The sequence below is a fragment of the Camelus bactrianus genome, chromosome 24, assembly GCF_048773025.1.
Source record: "Camelus bactrianus isolate YW-2024 breed Bactrian camel chromosome 24, ASM4877302v1, whole genome shotgun sequence".
Classification (NCBI taxonomy): domain Eukaryota; kingdom Metazoa; phylum Chordata; class Mammalia; order Artiodactyla; family Camelidae; genus Camelus; species Camelus bactrianus.
This window is the reverse complement of record NC_133562.1, coordinates 5,742,425-5,767,111: the sequence shown is the minus strand read 5'-3', so window position 1 is coordinate 5,767,111 and position 24,687 is coordinate 5,742,425. Positions and strand designations below refer to the sequence as shown.

Genomic DNA, 24,687 nt, shown 5'->3' with positions numbered 1-24,687 from the left:
GAAGTGGTATACATGGAGAAACGGGATATGCAACTTGGACCCTATCATCAGGTCTCTGAAAATATTCACATGGTGACCCGGCTGATGTCACAGTGGTGGGGAGAGAAGACACTGGAGATGTTATAGCTACAACGCTGCTTCAAAGGGCTAACGGAAGCTCCCTTGGGCTGGGAGTGTTACACTCACATGTTGGGGTTTTTAACACATTCTCGGGTTCTCTCTGTGCCGACGCAAATGCCACACGGGGTCTCTAACAAAAGGGCCCCCAACAATCAGAGTGCTTAGGCTCACGCAGAATAAAATATCTCAGCGTAAACCACAGTGACAGCAGGCAACGCTGTCTTCAAGTCCATCCCATCACTGAGCCTCAGGGAAGCCAGCCGGGTGCCACCAATTCAGGAGGAACACCCCAACTTCCCTCTGCTCCAACCTCTGAGCTAAATGTGAATGCTGTCTGCACCAGCCGTCGCCGAGACACTTTGTCAGTGTTTACTGTCTGACGAGCTAGATTAGTAGGTGCTGCTGTTTCTCTCTGCTTGTACCGACGTTCGCCCATAGACAATGCGGACATTCACTGGCCGTGTTCTGCACAGTGATGGTCTCCTCCACTCCCTGCTTCACAGCCCTGGGGGCACGAAGGGAGGACAGCTGTGCGGCTGGCAGACAGCTCTTCTGAAAGTGGATTTTTCTAGGTCACTGTTCTGTTTCAATTAATATTTATATTTTTCCTGAACAGTTGAAGGGTCAACCAGTGCCCTGCTGACGATCTCTCATGGTGCCTCTCTAGGAGGGCTGCTGTAAGCGATTACAACAGCCATTCCCGGGAAAGGAACCAAGGCAACGGGGAACCTGGGATGAGCTGCTCAGGTTCACAGAACACAGAACAAACAGAGTCCGGGCCAAACCTCTAACTTCCATACAATTAAAAGAATAACTTTAAGGCTCCGTTCATGTATTACCTTTCCAGTTTTATGGTGAAGAAACTTACAGTGAGAAATGGTTCCCCCAAGAACTCAGAGCCTGCACCCTGCACGCACATCCCACAGGCACCCCTGTGTGCTTTGTGGGGAACAGCTGGTCTTGAGAACATCACAGCTGAGGCCAGTAGCCACCAACACCCGGCCTCACCATCCAATAAGCGTTCCTTGGGAACGTAAGAAGTCAGGCAGCTGGTTTCAGAGCAGTGTTTGTGTTTTTAATCACAGCCCTGTTGAGAATTTTGGGAAAGCTATAGTTCCTCTCCCTAGAAAAATACACATGTACAAACACACAAAGTTCTGCCTATTGTTTGAGGTCAAGTATAGTTTCCTGGGTTCCTAAAACTCCTGCATTAGTGAAGAAGTTATAGTGTAGGGATTAAGGAGTGAAAAAATCCTTACTTTAAAAGAATGAGTGTATGCTATCACTTTCTGCTTTTTTCCAGCCCTAGGATGTAACTTTCTGGACGCCTCACTGCTTTGGCCAATGTGTACCAATCACAAGAGATCCTATCAGGCCAGTGGAACTTTCCGAGCTTCACTTCAGACTTCATTCTCTTCTCTTAGGTGTCAGCTGTGGAATTTAATCTTTTATGTAGAAGGTGCTTTATTGAAGGGTTTGTAGGTAGTTCAGAGGGATTCTTTTTCTGATCAAGGGATCTTTTCCTAATTTTCCAGGAGTTTAAAATGGTAGGTAGTGTCTTTAGATTGTTTTTATTTAGAGGTCTGATTCTTCTATTAAGTGCTAACATTAAATTGCTTAGGAAGAGATTAGTTTGCCTTAAAGGCGTATGAATGAATGCATCCAGAAAAAAATATCTATATGATTCCAAAATATGTAGGCAAAAAGCGAAGAACTTAATTACTCAACTGTTACTCTAATGTAACATGACTCCTCTCTACCTAACAGAGCTGGGATGTATTTAAACTAACAGAGCGTGTTAGTGTTCTTTGTATCTCTGCAGAACAGTGGCAGAGACAAAAGCAGCCCTTTTGGAAAGTGCTTCTGCAGCTACCAGTGTGTGCTCCGCCCTGCATTCTCAAGAGCCTCTCCTCCTCCATCAAAGCTGTCTAGTAGGATGGCTACACTCTGTCACTGTATTGTGGACACTTACTTGGGAACTTGTGTTCTTGGCTGAGAGCAAGCAAACGTTTCAGTTCTGTGGGGGGAGAAGGAGAACAGTTAATCCTTGAACTAAAACAACAGTCACTTGATTCCGGGCACACACTGAGAAATCAAAGCAGCAGCAGACTCGTGAATAGGCTGGTTTTTAGCTTACCTTCCTCATCTATCAGGTAGCTTGACGCTATTCCATCAGTGTCTGTTACGTCACAGGAGTAAAGGCCCAAGTCTTCCTCCCCGAGATCCTTGAAGGTCATTTTCGTCCTTCGGAACAGAATACTTTATAAGTAACAAGGCCGCGAGGGGTCTGCGAGCCCGTGTTCCGCCTGGTCTCTGGCACCTGCACTCGCCGCCCCCTGTACGTGGGGCCCTTGTTCCTCTCCGCCTTGTTGACTGGCAGCCTCCTCACTCCCGCTGCTTCTAGAAAGACCTTCCTGACCTCCTGCTGCAGGATGACGGTGATGGGAAAGGGAGCTGGTACAGATCTCTATTCCCAAGCTCTGATGCATATCAATGCACATGCTGAATAAAGATACTTTCAGCTGATCAGCCCTTGTTAGGGAGCCTGAAAAAAATTCTTCCCCAGGTGGCAGAACCTGCTGTTGGCATCTTTCGGTGCCTCTTTCATGTCATATCCTGCACTTCCCTTTCCAGAGGTCATCACACTGCATCAGTATTGCCCACTGCATCACCCAAATGCCTCCACTGTATGCCTGTAGGGAGGACATCTGTTTTGTTTACTGTGGTGTCCTCCAGCATCCAGGACCTTGTCTGGCACATAATACGTGCTTAACACATATTTGTGGAATGAATGAATGAATGGGTCAGTGGTCTAGTTCACTGTGTTTTCTAACTTTGGTAAGACATTGCTAGTCAAGATAACCCAAACATTTACATGTTAGTCAAGTCAGTCAAAGAAGAATAATGTACAGTTTGATTGTCTTTTCTTTGACCAAAATCATGTTTTACTTCAAGGACTTTACAGCAATAGCAACAGCAAAATGTCTTTAAATTATATTCAGCATTTTCTTGCTGTTCTCCAACAAAATTACTATTTCTTTCTTCTTTTTTTTTTTTTAATATATATTGGGCTTCTTTGTAATTAGGAATATTTTGCTTTGCCAAGTATGACCCAATCTGGTTGGCATCATAGAGATAAAGAACTTGATAACTAAGGTGAAGTAAAAAGAAAACTCAGGATCTTGAGGGTGAAAGGAAGTAATAGGTCATAAAATTAATCCTCTTCACTCTTTCCTATTTTACAGAAAAAGAAATCTGAGGTCCACGGAAGTTAAAAGCTGCCCCAGGTCACACAGCCAGCTCCCAAGACTGGAACTCATCTATCCTGAACTTTCCATAGAGTTCTTTCCAGTGCATTGATGTGTCATTCGTAAGTGGGGGTGAAAAAAGCAGGACAGCAAGCAGCAGGTTCTTCCTTACCCCTCCCCATAACTATCTTCACCGTTACTTTAAGATTTCAAAATTCTGTAGAATTCAAAATACTGAGAACTATCTTTTAGGCCAATCAACAATTTTACTACATCATAAATGAGATAATATATGAAAAAACATTTAAAATGGGATACTGTGAAAAGTACTTTGTAAGGATTGCTATTTTTTTAAGCTTTAAACTGGTGATGACTTTTCACACTACCAGACATAAAATGTTTGTGATTTCATCCTATCACTTGAAACGGAAAGTACAGAGCTGCCTTCATCCTTCCGTCATGAAAAGGAAGCCCGCCATTACGGCTGGAACAGTGCGTACTTGTTGCCTTTGCTTTCAACCTCTAATCGTGGGGAGTCCTCAGTGGGTACGTAGTCTTTGGACCAGGTGAACTCAGAATTTGGAGCCATCTGATCACATTCGAAATTCAAGGAAATGATTCCATCATCATCCACATTTACAACAACCTCTTTGGTTCCTAGAAGATCAAAAACAGGGCACTGATCTTTTCTGGTAGAAATCAATCAAGTAAGAATTCCTTACCTTGGGATCCTTTACTTCAGCCTTAATTAAGGTGGGGTCCTTGAGCCTGTGCGAGGGAAAAGGCCCCACTGTGACTGACATTCCTGCTACATTTCAACTTGTAACATGGCTTTCAGTGAATGTACCATGTTACGCAGGCAGAGCCAACACCACGAACAGTACTATCTGTTCAGGGCTGAAGAAAAACTGGTGGACCTGAACAATGGGACAGTTACAGGAGTGGGCTGACCATAATATGAAGGACAGGGCAGCCTCAGGGAAAAAGAAAAGTTGTATAATCCTCTTCAGAGCATAATTTATGATGTTTGCCTCAACAACACCCACATCTAAATAGTCACCAAGAGGGGACAGATAAGAGATAAAGAAACCACGGGGCAACTGAAGGGGGAGAAAGTAGAGGGAATAAGAATTGCCTATATTCAAGTGTTCAGTCTGTAAATCATTTAAGAATGAAAGTTCTGCTGATCGGGTAACCATAAATTAATCTAAAGATGCCATTTAGGTTAGAACAATAACAACCTAGAAATGACTGTTACTGAACTGTGTAGAACTTTAAATGGAAATGAATTTCAAGAGATCCAGATGTTTCAAGAAGATTGGCTTTTGGATTTTAAAAGAAAACAATTAAGTTAATGTTTTGAGTTCTCTTACTTTGGAGGGTTCTAATAAATTAACACCTGCATTCAATATAGCAATTCAGAGTGTGTGATGCTTGTAAAATGTTCACTTCTACAACTAAATCCAGTTTGAGAGGTAAAATGCTCTTCTCAAATTGACATTCATTCGAATACCAATCTACGCTTGGTCTGCTTCCACACGTTAGGAAAAATACATTTAATTTCAGAGAGGTACAGCTTTATTTTTTAAAAAAACATAAAAAATCTTTCAATGGATACTTCCCAAGTGATGAAAGGTTTTCTCTGCTAGATTGCATCATAAGAAGCCAGTGTCCTGGCTGGCTGTCCAGTAAAACCTGTCAGGGGAAAAAGAATTGCAAAACTCCTCCCAGGCAAAGGGCAAAACAAACCAAGTGCCCGAAAAGAGTGATCAGGGACTTGAGGGTGTAGGCTCCTAAGCCTGGTAGTTGATCTAACCTGTGTCCTTACTGATAGCAGTATGTGCTTCCATTATAAACCTCCAAAAAGTGATTTTTAAATCACATGGAAAGCTTGGAGAAGACTAGTTCTGGGAGACTTTTTAAATATTAAAAAAAAAGAAAGGGTTATTTTCATATTTGACTATATAGATAAACAGAAATAACCTTGAGTGAAATGTCCGCCGTGTATTTACTAAGGGCTGTGTCTATTTCACTGCAAGTTGCAGACCAAAATGTTTTATTTCTATTCCTGATAACACATGACTAATCCTTACAATCCACTGCTACATAACAAATAACGAAAATAGTGCTCTTACCAAAACTCAAGAAAAAACTAATGCCTAAGAATGCTGAGATTTAGATGGTATGACAATACACAGTTAGCATGATTGAACTGGAGAGAGAATATAAACCGAAAATTTCCTGTGTATCTGTGTTGTTATGAAGAGGAAAGGAGAAGAAATGGAAGTCGACTAAACCTCTCTTGCTATTTGCATAATACCTATTTTGGAGGCATGACAGATTGTTCATATTAATCATTCATTGTTTTGTTTGTAATCCCTTTTAAAGGGAAGTGAATCATCCATGCGCCTGCTATTTGTTATACTGGAGGAATGACAAGTTTACAACAGAAAAAAATGGTGCTTAGGTTAAGAATCTTGATTTTTACTCAAGTGAAAGATTTGACTTTTCTGCAGAGGAGCGATAAAATGGAGAGAACATGAGCAATATATTAGCCTGGCTTTTCTCTCAATTCCACGGATAACCTTTGCACAGTAACACTTCACCCATATGGGATCCTGCCCTAAACCAAGAAGTAATGAAAGCAAACCTCTGAGGGCCAGTACTGATGTCACAAAGTCCATGTGCTAGTATCCCAGACATGCCCTGGAGGGTTCCACAGACTGTCACTAGGAAGCTATACTTCGTTTGAGATGATTCTAAAAAGGCTAGCTGGTTAGTTTGTCCCAAAAAAGAGAGGAAAGAAGAAGCTGAGGTCAGCAGGCACACGGAGGATAAGGTAAATAAATGGCAGCAAGAGAGGAGGCAGAAAATGGAAAAGCAGGTACAGGCACTATTCAGTAGATAAACAAATGGCCCCTCACCCCATAAGACATCACTGTATTGCAACACTGGGCAATAAATAAGGTTGATACTTATGGCTCTGAGTCACACAGAAAAAGGCAGGTAAGATTAAGTACATTGCATCCAAGAAGGGTGAAGGGTATGTACTGAAATATGTAATCTATTTTATAAGAATTTTCATCAACAGGTCTTAAAATGAAATTTTAAAGGATTGATGTCTTTGCAGTAAATGCTCAGGTAAATGGAACAACTGGGTATTGGAAACAATCTTTTCATGTTTCTGAAGGGCCAGACTTGGTCCCAAACCCAGACAACTTAGAGACTAGAAAAACCCTGCTTAGTTGCTGTCTCAATTGCCTCAGTTATTGAGAAGAGTATAGAGCTGTCTCATTTAATTATTCTGGAAAATTAATTTTTGTACTTGGAGATCTTTTGTGAAAATATGAAGTGAAACAAAAGATATTATTTTAAAGTCCCAGGCAGTATGTGTGTTTTCACTTTAACCTACAAGTTTTACATCATTACGTTGTAGCTGGGGTCTCATGTAAGAAATGTAATAATTTATACATTTAGAAAACAACATGGCATTTTTTTGAAAGTCTTAGATCAAATTTTGTGACTTGAAATTGTATTATTGCCTAGAGGGGGCAAAATAAGAAGCAGGGACTAGGTGGAATGTCAGCTAGTATCAGAGAGTTTTGCTCATCTGTGAAGCTTTTCTTGATTAATCGTATCAAATCAGGACATGGTAGGCAATATCTATAGTGAGTAAAAGAGAGGCATGAACATTTCCTTAGTTTATGCTCACATAATTGTGGCTATGATGGATGCTACTGGCTGATTTATTTAAATAAAGGGAAAAATAAAAAATAATTAAAGCTATCTTTGACACTTCTGTTTCAAAAACCAAATGCTCATTAAGATGAGCATTTGATTAATCTTCATCTTTCAGAAAGTTGCACTGGTTGTTTATTTTATCAAGAACAAGATTAAATTCTACAAGGGCAGGAATTTGGTTTCCATATTTTCCGTACATATTTACATGTGCCAGGGACTAGACTGAAAAAACAGATTTAAAAGAGAAATACCAGTTTAGAATTGCAATGTTTATTTAATTGGAACTTATCTTACTAGAGCTTCAGCATAAGACCAATGTTGTGATAAACACAAGATGAAATAAAAATACCAACAAAGAAAACATTCTAGCTGCAGTGTGTTTCCTACTTAATTTCACGCTCAGAATTCAAAGCTTGATTTCCTCACTGTCAAACGATGATGCTGTCAACTGGCTGAAAGTATCACTCTAAAAGTGATCATAATCTCAAGCTTTTGAAAAACCAAATTCACTGAAAATAATTCAACTAGTTATCTAAGCATATTTCTTGAGCTCCATAACTATTCTCATTAGAAAATAATGTTTAGTCAAAAATAATCTACTGTTACAAAGAAAGAGCAGTTTAAATATATAACAAGGTTATTGTCTTAAAATGATCAAGGCAACAAGTTACAGCTTGTTCCCTATTTGTCACAAGAATTGCAGTGCTAACGCTCTCATGGTTTTTCAATACGGCTTTTCAAATTCAAAGCCTTCTGTTACTGTTCAGCTTTAACTAATTTGTTAGCATCATTCTTTGAATAAAGGTGTTTTTAAAGAGTGACTTAGTAGACCAAGTATTTTACAGTAATACCTATAACGGGAAATGGAATTGAAGTTGCCTTTGGAAAAAAAAGGTAGACTCTTCCCATGTTCTGGGTTTATAGAGAAAAAGGCAATTAAAAACAAAATACTTTAAACACATTACTTGGGACAACAAAGAATAAAGGTGAGGAGTTTAAAACTGAAAGACGTCTCTTGGAAAATTTAGAAGTAGATAAAACAATTTAAAAAATGAGCTCAGAGTGTCTTGGATCTGAAAAGGAAGGACACTGGGTCATAGATTCCTCTTCTGCAATGAAGAAACTAATTATGTTGCTTTGGAAAGGCCATTTTTTTTTGACATATTAAAATCGAAGAGGAATTAATAGCAGTGTTCCTTCAATAAAGAGATCCTGGATACATCATGGGCAAACAATTCTACTGAGACTTTACAAAAGATACATGATATTCAGATGGATGGTTCTTTATATAAACGCTCTAGGAAAACCAAGAGCAATGTAAGGGCAGCGTTTCTAAGAGGCCCCAGGCTAGTCCGCACCACCACCTGTGGAGATGAACCTGGCGCAGGGTCAGAGTGGAAAAGGTGCAGCGACAACATCCTCAAATTTTCTTATTAGAATGTCCTTTGCCCTGACTTTTTGCCAAGCACTGAGCTGCTGTCAGTTCATGGCTGAACTCATGAATGTCTAGAGAGCCACGCGCTCTAAGGTTGTTTAACATGTGATCAGTATGGTTCCGATGCTTAACGGGCAGGCAGCAAGTGTGATGTTCTGCTGTCAGAGCAAACATTCCCTGCGGACATTCTCCTCTGGATGAAGAGTCATCTCACTTTCCCACAGAACTGGGCTGGAAACGTGAACCAAAATTTGCCAGGATTCAGATTTTCTCAAAAACAACCTTTGAATCTACTTAAGAACATGAAGAATTCAGTTGAGAGCAGAGGAGATTTGGCTATAGAAAATGAGATCATTTTGATCTGAGAAGGATTTAAGAAGCGTTGTCTTTAGTCAGCTGCCCCGACCCTAAACAAATCCTTAATGTGGATGCAGAAGGATTATTGGATTAAGTGGAATGGCATTTTAATGATCCCTCCAGACTTGCCATCACCCCCAGTAAGTCAATGGCTTAAGGTATGGCCCAGGGCTAAAGTGAAATTTTTTGGAAATTAACTCCATTCCACTTTTCTTTCCCCTTCATAAAATGATATTTTTTTTAAAAAAGATAAAATTTAAAAGTGGGAATTCATCTTCCCATACATTTCATAATCTGATATGTAGTCTTTTACATCTGCATTAATAGGTCACTTTTTTTCAGGTTTTATTATTTGTTCTGCGTGGTGCATGTGGGCACATGCACGCGTGTGCATCGTGTGCGCATGTGCGTGTGTGGTATTTAAAAAACTGGAGCATGGGACAGAACAGAAGCAGATAGAAGTGAACTAACGTAACCACTGGAGGTAACACCGAGCTCCGCTATGTAACAGGACTGCTGGCTGACCCACCACTCTGGGGCCACATCGTGGCTCCACTGAGCCCCTTATGGCTCGCCCTTCATAACCAGGGCGTTCACTACGATGTATTTAGGGTTAAGTGTACACTCTGTGGCTACAAAACAGAATCACATTCACGCGCCAGAACATGGTAGTCACTCATTTTTTTTTCATCTAATAAACGACTATTATACACCAGGTGCTAGGCTCCTGGCGCATTGAGAGAAAACACAGCTCCTGTTCTGAAGGAGCCCACAGTCTAATGCACAGTTCACAAGCCTGGCTTCATACTTGAATTACCCAAGGAGCTAAACAAACAAAAACGAACCTATGCCCAGCCAGGGTTATAGAGATTCTGATTTAATTGGCCTGGAGTAGAGTCTGGAATGGAGTCAATATTTTCAAAAAGTTCTTGGCATGATTCTAACGTAATGTACACTCTAGGCTGAAAACTACTTTCCTAATGGGTGAAAGAGAACAGTGAGCAAATGCAAGTGATGTTTTCTAAATTAGCCAGTTGAGCTAATCCTTATCAGGCAGCCTGGCTTCCTGCATCAGACTCCTTCAAAACTCCACCTCAAGACCACTGAGCACACAGGTGCAGGCTTAGCCCCACCAGGTTCTACAACCAACCAGTGTTCAAAAACTGGGGTTGGCTACCAGGCTGTCAGCCCAGTGGAAGCTCATGACTCCTCCCAGAGCTCTGCTCTTCTACCTGCCTCACTCCCAGGGACAAGTCCCGACTTCCAGTCACCAGCTCCTGCTTGGGACTCTGCCTTGCATCTGGGTTCCCCCGCCCATCACCTGAGTTCTCCTGCTGCCGCTGGGTCTCCAGTAAGAGTATCGGCAGCCGGTTCCCCCTGTTACGTGTCACCCGCCAGGTCACCAGCTGCACCTTGGCAGGTCTCGCTTCTCTGCCATGTGATCTGACTCACCTCGCCTCCACCTCAGCCCAGGCCTGATACAATCAATGGGACACTATTTGAAAAATACCAAATATCAGGAAGAGAAGTGCCTTTATGTCCCAACAAATCTACACTAAATATTTTCCAGCTTATTCTTCTTACAGGCTTGTTCAGCCAGTAGACCTCTGGGCAGGGCCCGGCACACTCCGCCCCTTTCCTGATCCTCATTACCAGCACGATTAGACTTTGTGCCAGTGGCTGGGCTACATCTGCTGGCATGTTGTCAGCCTCAAAGGGAGACCAGTAATCCTACCGACCCTAGTGGATTCGGTTGACTTTTAACTGGAATTCAAGTTACGCTTGAGGTATCTTGTTACATGTATTTGAGGTTTGCTGTTACATGCTAAGCCTTCTTTTCTATCTGAAATTTTAATAATGTGTTCCAAAAGAAGTTGTTCTTCCGAATTAGCAATCCAAGTTTCACATTCCACACCGTGAAACTGGTAGGCTCCATCCTCCAACCCCAGCCCCAACCATTTTTAGTATACGATAAATACCTGATTAAAAGTAATATACTGGTATTAACACAGTATTGTAAATCAACTATACTTCAATAAAAACTTTAAAAAAGTAATATATTGTTATTGAACAAAATTAATAAACACAGACAACCTTAGGCTACATATAAGTTTTTATAGGGATTTATGAAATCCTTAGCACCCTGCTTACAGCCTATTCAACTATGGAAAATATTTCGTGAACCTCCACCTAAGCTCACTCACGGCATGTGTACACACCGCTCTTCCGCTAGACGGTGAGCCCGGGAGGCAGTGACAATGACATGATACTCTATTCACGGCCCACACAGCACCCGGCAGGTAGCAGGTGCTCAGGAAATACACGGTGCGGGAATGAACGTGCTTGTTGCCTGTAGAACAAGTCCCAGTGTCTCCTGGGCTTTGGGCTCCTTCATGTCACTGCTTCAAGTCAAGCAGCTTGACTCTGCTCCTCCCAGGACTCCTCTCCAGGCTTGAGCCACTGGCTGCTGGGTGGGTTAGCCTGGTGCTGTTTATGCACTGACGTCTGCAGCTGCTGTCTGCAGTTACCCTCTGGGAATGGATCGGCCACAAAATGACTTTGGGCGCCTTATTCCAAAGCAGTGAAACAAAACTCTGCCCAGGAGCTCGCCAGCAGCCCCTTTTCTGGTGGTATAGTCACCACTGTGGTGGCCTTATTAAAGTCATGCCTGGCCACCTGCCATTCTGAGGCGACTGATGAGAAAACAAGAAATCAATTTAAGCTTTTTTCAATCAGATTTGGGTTCCACTGCTTTAAAAGGGTGCTTTTAACTTATCAATGACTAGATCAAGAGGTTTTTTGTACATAATCTAGATACTCTTACAGGGCAGACTCCTAGTTGGGCCCTTTCGTGTGTCCATTTGGCACCTTGTATTTCCACACAGTTGGCACCTGGAGGGTCTGACTTCTATAGGAATATGTGTCCTCGTCTCTTTGTGTGTCACCTTTTACCTGGTATACACATCCCTAGCATTCCTCTCTTTTCTCGTGAAGTCTTGCATACTTACATGAGGTAATGCACTCTCTCCAGACACACCTGCCACACTTTGGGATAGTCACAAGATTAGCTGAAAGCAGGCTATGAAGCAATAGGATGCAAGGGGCAGGTACCTCCTCAAAGGGTACCTTTACTATACTTCTCAAGTAGCAGGAAGTGAGGGCAGAGTTTCCTACGTTTACATGCTCTTCTCACCATAAAAACAAACGTCACATTATGTGTCTGCTTTTCATTTCAATCCGAAAATAGTGAGAGTCCTTGGACTACAATGAACATAAACTTAAAATAACTAGTTAATACTTTTTAAATCCTCTCTCATTTCCAGTGCTTTCTTTCATACAACTTTAATGAACTGAAATGTGTAACTTTGAAAAGTGACAGAGATTAAATGACAAAATAAGTGTTACATAATGACCTGAAACTGTTTGCACAGTGAACACTGTAAACTTTGTTCTCATAACAAAGGGAAAGACTATCTTTCCTAGTCCAATCATGGCGTCTTAAAGCTGGGAAGTGAGGGCTGCCCCAGCTGTATAGATCATTCAGTTCGGAACGCTGTTAGCTTAACCCAGGGGTCAGCAAACTATGGCTTGTGGGCTATATCTGGCCCATTACCTCTTTTTGTATAGCCTGAAAGCTAAGAATGGTTTTTACATTTTAGAACAGTTTTAAAAAAAAAAGGAAGATTAATATTTCAAGACATGTGAAAACTAGTTACAGTTCAAATTTCATACTGGATGTAATGCATCATATTACACAATGCACAGAACACACACAATAAAGTTTTATTGGCACACAGCCATGCTCACTAATTTACACATTGTCTAGGGCTGCTTTGGTGCCATGGCAGAGTTGAGGATTGTGACAGGGACCACATGACCACAGAGTCAAAAATATTTATTGTCTGGCCTTCACAGAAAGTTTGCTGACCTCTGGTTTAACTTAGTAGCTACAATGATATAAATCCTACTTTTGTTTAAAGATCATGCCTGCTAACTGGGTTGTTCCAGCTTCCTCTGTGATGGGAAAACATTCTTGTGGGAGTAAATGGCCACAGTGTAATAGGAATAACGTCCCAGGAATGTATGCTTGAAACAGTGCGTCCAGGAAGCATAATTTGATCAGGAACTTCCCTGTTTTTGAGGATGAATCAGAGTAGCCCTGGACCACCACCCACCTGGCTCCACTGCTGCCCTGAGGGCCTGTGATGGAGTAAATGACTGTCGTGTCCCAAGGTCACACTTACCCATCATTCAGGTTGCATACAGTGATGATTTTGAAAATGAGGAAAAGCACAGAAGTAAGGTTGAATGTTCCTTTGGTATCTTACACAGATGAGGTTAACTTTAGTGAAAAAGTAAAGGCCCACCTGGACGGGTTTCTGCCACAACAGGCCCAGCCAGGTCGGACGGCTTCCCGACACCTGCCTGGTTCATGGCTCGGACTCGGAACACGTAGCTGACACCTTCCTTGAGGCCTTGAACCTGGAAGAAACAGGTGTAGAAGTGATGGGCGTTCTGCATCATTTGAACACAAGTGCCCTTCCCCTGCGGTGGCGACTTAGTTATACAGCACAGAGGGCACAGGGTGTGGGTTCTCAACCTGACTCCTTCAAAGGCTAAACACGCGGCTTTAGCCAAGACCTCCTCCTCTTTGTGCCACTGTAAGGAGACAATCCCAAGATCCCCTGCAACTCAGGTGTTCTTTCTTTTTTAGACAATTTAATGACCACCAGCAGCAGGAACAGGAGACTGATACAAGTTTGCTTCAAAGGAGTTAGCCACCTTACTCTCTGGTCAAAAGACAAAATACAAAGTGCTCATAAGAGCACAGATGCTGCCCTTTTTCCCCGAGCCTTTTGAGACATTTCATGAGTAATTTCAGACAACATTTCTGGCAAGAGAGAGGGGAATTACAAGCATGGATCATGGGTCAATTTCCATTGGTTTAAAAGCATGTTAAAGCACTGGAACAGAAACAAACAGGAACTGTCCTGGTGAACTTAATATAGCTATTTCCCACTAAGTAGACAAGCAATGAACATGACTGTGAATTTTAGTAATTTGTGAACAGTCAAAATGTCCCCAAATTCCCAATTCGTACATTTTCAATAATCAGGAAGCTGTCTGCTGAGGACCTGTGGCACATGTGCCACCGAGCTAGAGTTATAAGAACATAAGAAAAGTAAACAATATTTACAGTTTTTATATGACAGTCCCACTTCATAATTTTTTGTGACCTTCTTTGGGTTCAGCACAGTCTCATTACTATTATAAATACTGTTAATATTTCACAAAAAATTATCTTTTTCTTTTTAAAACACGTGCCTTTTAAAAGCTATATTGTATTTTAAGAAGGAATTTATTACACACAGAGGACACAATTTTTTCCCATAATGCTGTGGTGGAGATTAATATTGAAAATGTAATTTGAACCAAAGCCAGAATACATGTATTCAATGAAGTGTTTGTGACCATGCATTTAAAAGAGCTGCGTATTAAACTGTTGGGTTTTTAATCTAATTATTTAATTGAATTGTGTTTATGACAACAGGATGTCACTATTTATGTAGCGATAGCTTTCATTGGACTAATGGATTTTTGAATGGATTTTAATCTGTAAATGAACTTGAATTTAAGCATAGGCTAAATGCATAGGGTTTAATTTAATTTCTACATTTAGAAGTAATGCCAGGCAACTGTGGATTTACAGAAAGACACAGGAACATTTCATTCTTGTGATAAAAATAGACCAGTTGCTGGATGCCTGCCACATCTGCACCTGCCACTTAGGTATACGTGGCCGTGAGTCAGAGTTCTGCAACACGGCCCAGGAAGTGAATCCACACCCCAGAGTCTAGTCGCTGGGGTGACAGGGACAGCCCCCACTCTTCCATCACCTCAGGGGTGATGACTGCTGGCTTAAAGCACTAGAGATGCATGATCTAGGCACACATCACGTCTATTTTCCTTTTTTTGGATTTGTTTTCTTTCCTTATAACTTCTGAAGGAGCTGCATTCCCCTGCCTCCTCCATCCATGTCTCCCGCCCCTTCCAATGACTCACTCCCTTCTCACCACGTTGTCTCACAGACTGTAATTAGGAAGTATGAGTTCTGTTGGTTAAACCTTTTGGCTGAAGGTAATGCACATTTAACTCTCTCTAGGAATCCCCAGAGGTGCTAATGTGAACAGGGACGCTTCCAGAAGAAACCAGTTAACCCACGGTGCTCGGGGGCAGTGATGCTAAAATCTGTTCCTGGAGCTGGATCTCCTACCCTCACTTACATTTGCCAGATGACACTTTTTAACAAGTACATTTTGTCTCCATTTCAGGTTTGAAAGTTTTCTGAATATGAAACATCTGGAAGAGTGAGTCCACATCAAAATGGGTCGGGGGATTATAGAACATCTTCACTTCTCTTCTTTATGCCTTTATTGTTTGAATATGTCAGATGAGCATATGTCAGTTTCATAACCAGAAAAATCATTAATTCTATTTTCACTGTAAAAACTGTGGCCAAACTCTAAAGTCATTTCCTTACAGGAAGTTCATCTCCCATTTTGGGAGGGGCACTCAACCCCCATGCCTCTCTCTCTCCCCTAAATTTGCCTTTCTTCTTCTTCTTTTTTTAATGAGTGACATTAACCATTCTTTGGTGTGTTTAAATTCTATTACTTTTTCTTCCTGCCTGTTTTTTATGGGCTCACGGTCCCCTTTGCTCGGCTTCTCACCCTTGTTTTGCTTCATGTGAGTCAGGTCCAACCTCAACCTCAAGCTCCTGGATCCTGTGCTGTGGCAGACTGAGGATCTGGAAGTCATCGTGGCCGTTAACACAAACCACCACCACCTTGGATGTGTCCGACCTTTATTTCACACTGGCCTTCGGGGGTCTCTTTCTATCTAAGAGCCTCCTGACTTATCTAGACAGTCAAACAGCATCCTAGGCTCCAGACCTCCCTTGACCTTTTCTCTTCCCCACAAAATGCGGCCTTCCTCATCTCCTCGTGGTTTTGTAAGGGCCTGGAGAATTCTTTGGCATGCGCTGAGCTGAGTTAATGGCACGTTGGATGTAATGGTTTAAGGGTTATCTCTCCTAGAGAATATATTTACATTTTTTATAGGGACTATAAATGCCTTAACCCCAGAGAGCAGCTGACAAATGGTCTGGACTTTGGTCCTCAGTATCAGGTTGACAGGAGAAATCTCTTAAACCAGCTATACTCTGAACACCCTCCAAGGCCCAGCCTCTAGGCACTGGCCTATTCTGCAAGCAGACAGGGCTGGACACTGAATGACTGTGCAGCTTCTCTATGACTGCGGTCATGTGGCCACACTTCACTCTAAGTAGTAAGAACTGGAGTCACATTCCCCATGGTTTCTGAGGCCCTGTTGTGGATTCAGGGTCTCCAGATGCCCCTGCTGACAACAGGGGAAAACATTCTTGTGAGATTTCCATTTGGTACAAGGGAGAGTCAGTGGCTACAGCAGAACAATCTTTGGTAGACAGAGTTAGATACTGGTTCAGCTGGAACACTCCAGAGGAATCTGGAAGGCAAGAGCACGGATAAGGGTGAGGATAAGGTCATGAGTTGAGCGAAGCCATTCTTCTGGCCTCCGAGAGCTCCCGGGAGCACAGGCGTGAGGGAGCAGGTGAGGTGGGGCAGGGCAGGACTCAAAAGGATCAGCAGTTAAAGGCTTACAGGAGTCAGTGTTATGGAAATAGCACCCTCAAATCAAAATCCACCCTCGAAAGATTAGAGTCACCTTCTGGGGATGGTAAGTAGTAACATCTTAAGACTGAGGAACAAAAGTAGGAGGTGGGTAAGTGGAGGCGAGGAGGGGAAGAAGAGAGAGGAAGGAGCTGGGGGATGTCTTCCAAAGCCAGGCCAAGGGATTCGGGTTAAATTACAACCAAATTGTTTTATCTTCTCCAAACCCCAACCACTGCCGAATGAAATCCTACCAGGAGCCCAACCGTGATATAGACCAAAGCTGAGATGCTCTGTTTTATCCTGCTGACTTTAAAGTTACCATTACACGAGTCTTCTTTCTTTTCTAAAAAAGGTTTCTCAAATGATGAGCATCCTCTTACCCTCAGGTACACGTTTTTAATAGGCGCCTCGTTGAGTCCTCGCCACTGGTCTTCTTTGGCTTTGGCCTCCTTTATGTCCACAAAGTAGCCAGTGACTGGGGTCCGTCCTGAGTAGGTGGGAGGCTTCCACTGCAGAACCAGGGAGGTTTTCCTGACTTCGCTACACTTGAGACTGTGCGGTGGTCCTGAGCCGGGGAGAGAGAGACCGATGTGTAAAACATCATGATGTAGATAAGAACTCCAGGATGTGTAAATCTAGGTCCACATTTAAGGTCTTAAAGCTGAATCTGATGCTGAATCTGCTGCTGCTGTTGTTCTTTTGTCTACCGTTCCCATGGAAACAGGTATTTCGTGCTCATTTCACATCGTGTCCTCCATGGCTCTACGTCAGCCTATTAAGAGCCTTCACGGGCAGCAAGTGGTTAAGGCCAGTTCAAGGCACCCCCCAGCGGCTGGATGAAGCCTTGCCTTCAGGGTGTCCTCAGGCTTGTGTTCCTCACCTTGTATGAGAGAAGTTTAATTTGGCTGCAGATTCAGTTTCAGGCTATTTTTGGATGACAATCTGAAAATTCCTTCTAGTCTCAATGAGGATGAAGAAAGCAACTCAATTCAATAGCATATGAATATAGATAGTAATATTTTTTTTCAAAGGAAAAATAAATGTATTGCAAAATAGCTCCCCACTGGAGGAAAATCCACCCTGTAAAGTGTATATATAGGGGTAAAAACAAACTACTGTTATGGTTTACAAAGAACTTCTACCAAAATAAATGCAATCAATCTCACAGGCCCTGAATCTGTGCTAAACCCTGCCAGGTACTTTACATTCATTTGTCTCGTTCATCCCTAAGACAATTCAAAGAAAGCTCAGAGAACCTAAGGAACTTGATCAACCTGTTCGGAAAGGAAGCCAAAGTTCTCCCTGGGTGTGCTCTTGGCACTTTTGGGAGAGTCCCAGCTACTCGGTCATTGCCTGCATCTTTGCATGCCTACCAGCTGCTATGCAGGCAGGTGACAGAGTTAATTATTTTCCTTTTCTCTCTCTTTTTTTTTTTTTAAATAACAAGTGATTTCTAACCAACCAAAATCCCCTAAACTGACTCACAGTGAGGCCTATGAGCCAATCACAACCACAGACTCATGCTTAGGCATTTTGCAACCAATTGCTCACTGTTTGTTAGGCCCTTTACCTCAGCTTTACAGTCACAGATAATGAGTTATGCTTGTCCTCCGAAGACGTCTTGGCTGGAAATGGGTTTAAAGAATAACCAGTGCCTTACACTGGTGTGACATGTTCTGTTTTGCAAAGGGCTTTTACGGCCATTGTCCTGTGTCATCCTCAGAAGCCAGAGAAGCATCCAAACAGGTAGCACCAGCCCTGCTTTCCAGACGAGGAACCCAGTGCTGCTGCTTCCTGCCCTCTGTCGTCGAGGAATGAGCAGACCTAGCTTCCAATCCCAGCTGCCTCTGACAACCTGTGTGACCATTTAACCTAAGTCTGTTTCTTTATCTGTGAAAGGAAGGAATTGAGGAATTGAACAGGCTGGGGCTGGGGGAAAGTCGTTGGGTTGTTAATGAGAGGCTCCAGAGCAGCAGGCGAATGCACGAGAACTCAGGAGTGCAGGAAGAAGTTTTGAGCAATGTTACTGAGGGATGTGAACTGGGTGCCCTTTTTTGGACTTCAAGAAGCACAAGCAAAGATTGGAATTCCTTTTAAACGATCATGCGGCATTCAGACTGTGCTTCCATCAATCCTACTCCACGCAGAGGCTGAGCTTTGGGGACTTTAGGATTTATCTGAAATGTAAGTATAAGAAATTCACACTCAGTTTTATACTGATACCTATTATTTAATAGTATGGTAAAAATATTTTATGTAAACTGGAGGTGCCAGGAAAATTGGTTTCCCTTAGAAGCTGTCTATGTAGCACTTAAATTTAGTTCCAAGTTGTAGGTTCTATTGGAAGAAACTCTGAGCCCCAGTGCTGAGACATGGTTTTCACGGCTTACCTGGAACAGCAATGGTCCACTCTTCACATTTGAAGCTTGCGCTTACTGCCGAGGGCGCCCCCAGCCCAGCGATGTTCATGGCTGCCACTTGGAACTGATAGACCATGTTCTCCTTCAAGTTGCTAATCTGCAACAGGGACAACATCAAAGATAGTGAACAGGTTTGTTTTTCTAGTTGTTCAACATTTTATTTATTTCCTTCTAGGGTGACCCTCAATGAGTCACACCCTTTTGTAAGGTCCCCTTGCACGTGGGTGAAATCTGAGACTTGCTTTTAGCCAACAGAACACGGCAAAGGTACTGGAATGTCAGTCCAATGATTGTGTTACATCATGTGGCAAAGGAGGATGTAATTAAGATCCCTAATCTGTTGATTTTGAGTTTATTCAAACTGGAGATAAATTATCTTGGGTGTGCCTGACTGTGATATTATGATTTATAATATGAAGTATGTATTTGGTCTTCATTCCAATTCCTGGCACAGAGCTCCTAAAACCCTTGGAATTTCCTAAGTGATGAGAGTGATGAAGTGTCTTTTGTTGTGTTAATGCAGTATCTTTCCAGAAAGCACCTAAGATGGGGACTGATTGCCAGGGGAACCAGTCCTGATTGGTTTGGAGCTGAGTCAGGCCATCAGGCCCACTTCCCCTTATTCTTGGAGACTTGGACACTGAGAGTTTAAAAATCCAGAGTCATTTGGATTTAGGGACTCTTAAAACTAGTGGCATATTGTTACCGATATTCTGTGAGTTAATTTTTGTAAAAAACATTAGTTTTCATTAAAAGTATATAATTTATAGTAAATATTCTGAGAAATTATGTTTATGTGTATAAATCAGAAAATATACATCCTTCCTGATCAGCCAAAACACTTCTTTTTATCTTTATATATTTGTCACAAAAGTCATGTCAAAGGACACTGGAGAGATGCCATGAGTCACTGACAAGGTGCTGGGCACATGCATGTGTGTGCATGCATGTGTGTGGGGTATGTCAACATACGCACAACACCCCACACTACAGAGGGCTACTTGCTTACCTTATATGCCTCATCACTGATGGCTTTGATGTTGGCTTCTCTCCATTCTCCTGGTACCCCATCAATTACCTCACGATAGTTCACGTAATAGCCCGTAATTTCAGCCCCTCCAGTCTTATCTGGGTGCTTCCAGCCAAGGACCATCGAATCACGAAAACTTTCAAGACAAGTGATATCACAGGGTGGAGACGGTGGCGCTGTTGCAATATGAATAGCTCGTGAGTAGCCTGAAATGCTTCTGTGATTCAAACTTGTTTCATTGGTGCCGTGCATGAGGGCACTAGGTCTTGTGGTATAAAACTAAAATGTGATGCCAATAAGTAACTTGGCATCAACTTAGTGTATGAGGGAAAAAACACGCACAATAAAAAGTGCACTGCTATTACTACTCCAAAGATAAAAAGAACCTGCCACCCCCCCCCCACTCCCAAGGAGGAGTAAGTTTTGAAATACTAACAGCAAAATGGTACAATCTCCTGAAAAATGATCTGTTCCCTATAAGAAGAAATATTTTCCCCAAGACATAAATTTTCGTTTCTTTATGTGGTTTTGTTTTTACTTACTCCCTGAGGAAAATGGCATATGTCTACTGATTTCTGCCTTGATTTGCTTATTAAGAATTTCCACATATTTCCAAACAGTTAGCATTTCACCTTTCAGGTGCATGTACCCCTGTAAGATTTTACAACTATACAGGTTCTGTCTACACATAGGAAAAATCATATTCTGGAGTTCAGCTAAGTGCCAAAATTAAAAAAAAAAAAAAAAAGGCATGTGATTTTTCCCTTACTATAACACTTTTTGCTCCATTATTTTAAACCTGATGTTGATTATTATTCATACGGCACAAAATACTACACAGCTGTCACCACGTTTATTAATGACTAGTCATAAAAATATCTGGATGTTGTTTTAAAAGTCTCCCTTCATTTATGTGGCTTGGTTGATCAAACTTTCACTCAACTACTGAAATTAGGATTTTTTGATAAAGAAAGAGAGGGTGGGGCAGTGGAAAGAAATCGATCTAGGTATGCAGTAACATTAAAAAGAATTTCCTGAATATTTATTTGGATTATCAAAGATAGAGGAACTATCTCATTCTTATTCAAAAGATCTCAGAACAGTAAGGATTTAAAAAAATAAAATAACATTTCTCTCTTCCCCCATCACCAACCTCCTTCATTCTTTACCTTTTAAAAAAGCTTTCCTTCCCTCTTTCTCTCCTTCTCTCTCTGTCTCTGTCTCTGTCTCTGTCTCAGAGCAATGTTAAATATGAACTCTCAAATGGACACCTCATCTCATCTTGAGTTGAAGGAACAAATAAAGGTGTCAAAAAATAGAGGTTACAGAAGTTGGGGGTAGGGTAGATACAGCGGATGGCTGAGAGGCATGTTATAATTTATCAGTACACGTTTACCATTTCACTTTTATTTGATAAGAAAAAATTGTCTCCTAGAATATATAAACTACAAGTACCAAATAGCCTAAGCAGAAAATTCTGATTACTGATAATTAGCCTTTCTATTCGAATTCTGATTAGATAATTAGCCTTACCGATAAACAGTCTTAAATAAATAAGTTCTGGGAAGGTGGTTCATAGATAATAGCATATAGCTATACATGATTATAATACCCTGTTAAACTTTTCATGACAACTCAGAGAGAGATTGTTACATATGTTAATTTGAATTAAATGTGAAGGTAATTTGAAAACCTGAGGATGAACAACAGAAGTTGATAACTGATCCTGATAAAATGTTGCTTCTTTGTGAAATATTTTTCCCACACAAGTACGAACACAAATATTTCAAAGGACCTCCTGTAGGCTATGATTATCAAATCCTTCCTTGTTCCGCTTGCTAGCTCTTCTAGCCAAATGAGGTCAAAGGTGCGTCTACCTGACAAACCAAAAGAACTCTATAACCAAATTACTTTAAATATTCTATTGTTATTAAGCACAACGAATTATGTATAAAGCCAAACCCATATAAAATTACTCTTACAACTCATTAAACAAAAGTGTTACAAATGGGTAACTGAAAACACACAAAATTAAGAATAAACATTGGTGAAAGTGAACACAGATGGAGGGTTGTGGTTTAGACAATGAGAGGTGAGGACACTGATGGAGACGCATGGGACACTTTGACTGTTTCAGCTCTCACCTATATCCTTCTTCTTTTTCAGAGGGTCAGACTTACTTTTCCCCTTAGGAGCTGCTTTCTGCGGTTGTGGGGAAAGCTCTTCCTGAACTGTTTCACTTACTTTCCTCACTTCTGTTTGGCCCAGGCTGTGGGAGCTACCGGGTAGTGAAGGTTTGTTAAGTTTGCGACCAAGCAAAGCATCTTTCTTAGAGGCTGGCCGGGAGGTTTCATGCACGCCTCCCCTGGAGTCTGTTAGTCCAGCAGGCGCAGCACTCAGGTCAGGCCACACATCTGGAGACTCTCCTCCCCCTACAATTGCCAGATAACAACAGAAACACTTTGAGCCTGGACACAGGACAAACCGCTCTCACTTTATAGAACAAAAGAGAAAAACATTAGGCCCACAAACAGAACAAAAGCAATCTTGGTTTAACGGAAATCACTTGAATTTGCAAGAAATATGGAAAGCATACATTTCACGTAATTTACACCAAGGAAACATTTCAACTTCTCCATATTTTGGAAAAAGAAGAAACGAGAACAAAAAACCACAGATGGAACGGGAACCATTTTGATTGGCAGGACCCAAGTGTACATAAGAAAAAGCATGCCTGAGACATTTCTTGAGAGATGTAAGCGCTGTTATTCAACAGAATGGGGGGGGGGGAAGGGACCACAAAGTGCACAAGAGACAAACATTAAAGATCCTGATTATACAACAACTAGAGTTATGTACTTTACTGATACATGAATGGTCTGCACCTCCCAACCCTAAAGACACATGTTCCTTATGTCCTTATAATACAGACATATTATGAGGCATGTTAAAAAGCGTTACAGGATGCTAACTGAAGACAGCTGATATTAAGCAAACTTTCTCCTTAAACATGTGTTGCTATATCAGATTTCACTTTCATTGCTCTGAACTACCTGGGTCCCTTCCCCACTTTAAGGTTGGGAGGTATGTCACTGTACATACATATAATTACTTGATTACTGGTTTATTCTGTTGTTGGCTTTGCCAGCAAAGACAAAACAAATGACTAAGCAGTCACACGTGTCTTGCAGGAATTTCAGCAGAGTTCATAGAAAGCAGGTTAATGAGCTGTTACTGAAAGCAAGCCAGGCTCAGTTGCAGATGAAATGGCTTTTAGGTATAAGATGATCTGTCTTACGGGTGATATACCACCTCATGGACTCAGATGGCCCTCATGTTCCCAGGGTGAGCATGAAGTTAGAATGGAGTTTCACTCAATGGGAAATATCTGAGGAAACTTGGGCTTGTGAAGATGAAAAGGCTGCAGGTGCACAGAGTCTGGGTAAGTGATGGAGATCTGTAGAATGACAGCTATGGAAGGTTAGAGGTCACCTGGAGTCAGAGACAATGATCATCTGAAGATGGAATCACCGAGCAATATTAGAAGCTTTAAACAATTTCTGGAGAGGATGGCATCTTTCTTTGTAACTTAGAAAAATTCGTTTTTTCCCCTGCAAAGTTATGCATAAGGAACTTACCAATAGCAGCTTTTACTTCGATTGCTTCTGAATCCTGTGAATATTCACTAAGTCCAGCTGCATTAACTGCTCTGACTCGGAAAATATAACTCTGACCCGTAGTCAATCCATGACAAGTAAATCTGAAAGGGAAGGAATTTTTTAAAAGCTTTCCTAGGAGGAGAATTAGGGAAGGTGATTGTTAGCTTGACACAATGATCTGGATTTACGAAAATGATTTTTTTAAGGAAGAAAAAGATACAGAGAGATCCAGGTAACACATGTGTGTCAGACAAGAAGGCAGCTCAATTTTCCAAACTCACTCTGTCAAACAACGAGGAGTCCTGGTTTTCCCCTGAATAAACACCCTAACCTTTCTGAGCCTCTGTGTGCTTATCAGTAAAATGGGGATGATAATATCTACATGGTAATTTTTGTGTGAAGATTGACCATAAAGTATACATGGTACCTATTACATAGCACCAAAATAATAGCTGGTATTAGCATTGTTATGAATGGCTACTTCAGGGATACACTTAAAGCTGCAAGGCACTGGCTGCCCCTTGTCACAGAGGCCTACTCACTGCCTCCCTGCATCCCATGGAAGGTACAATTACTTGAGAAATTAAACTAAAATCTGAAATTAAGGTGAAAAATGGACTCTAGAATTGTCATTTACATATAAGGATCCCTAACGAGGTATGAATCTGTGGACAGTTTCACACATTAAAAAAACCTCACTCTTTAATAGCTATTATGGCTATAAAAAAACTGTTTCATAAATCACTAACATTTTAATCCATCCTAAGGACTGTAAGCAAAGGAAATAACAGGTCTGCTAACGACTCTGTTACTATTAGCATGTTGAAGTACTTAATAAAGGCAGCCTAATGTAGGCCAGCTCAGTTCAGGGAATATTTATTGAGCATGTCAGTGTTCCAGACACTGAGCGAGGTACTGCGGATACAGAGATGAATAAAAAATGGTGCCGGCCCCTGAGCAGCTCC

General features: G+C 41.6%; 1 protein-coding gene across 2 annotated transcripts in view; it reads right to left on the bottom strand.

The window, feature by feature from the left end:
- Positions 1–24,687, bottom strand: part of MYOM1 (myomesin 1) — a 104,860-nt gene that overhangs the window by 22,127 nt on the left and 58,046 nt on the right. The window contains exons 17-25 of one of the 2 annotated variants that reach the window (XM_045518896.2): positions 23,702–23,823; positions 22,208–22,495; positions 20,043–20,239; positions 19,004–19,130; positions 16,994–17,178; positions 13,269–13,383; positions 3,869–4,025; positions 2,258–2,364; positions 2,093–2,137 (exon numbers count right to left, since the gene is read on the bottom strand). In XM_045518896.2, the coding sequence (XP_045374852.2) occupies positions 2,093–2,137; positions 2,258–2,364; positions 3,869–4,025; positions 13,269–13,383; positions 16,994–17,178; positions 19,004–19,130; positions 20,043–20,239; positions 22,208–22,495; positions 23,702–23,823 (1,343 nt within the window). The remainder of the gene's footprint in view (positions 1–2,092; positions 2,138–2,257; positions 2,365–3,868; positions 4,026–13,268; positions 13,384–16,993; positions 17,179–19,003; positions 19,131–20,042; positions 20,240–22,207; positions 22,496–23,701; positions 23,824–24,687) is intronic. The other variant, XM_074352504.1, reaches the window with a different exon arrangement.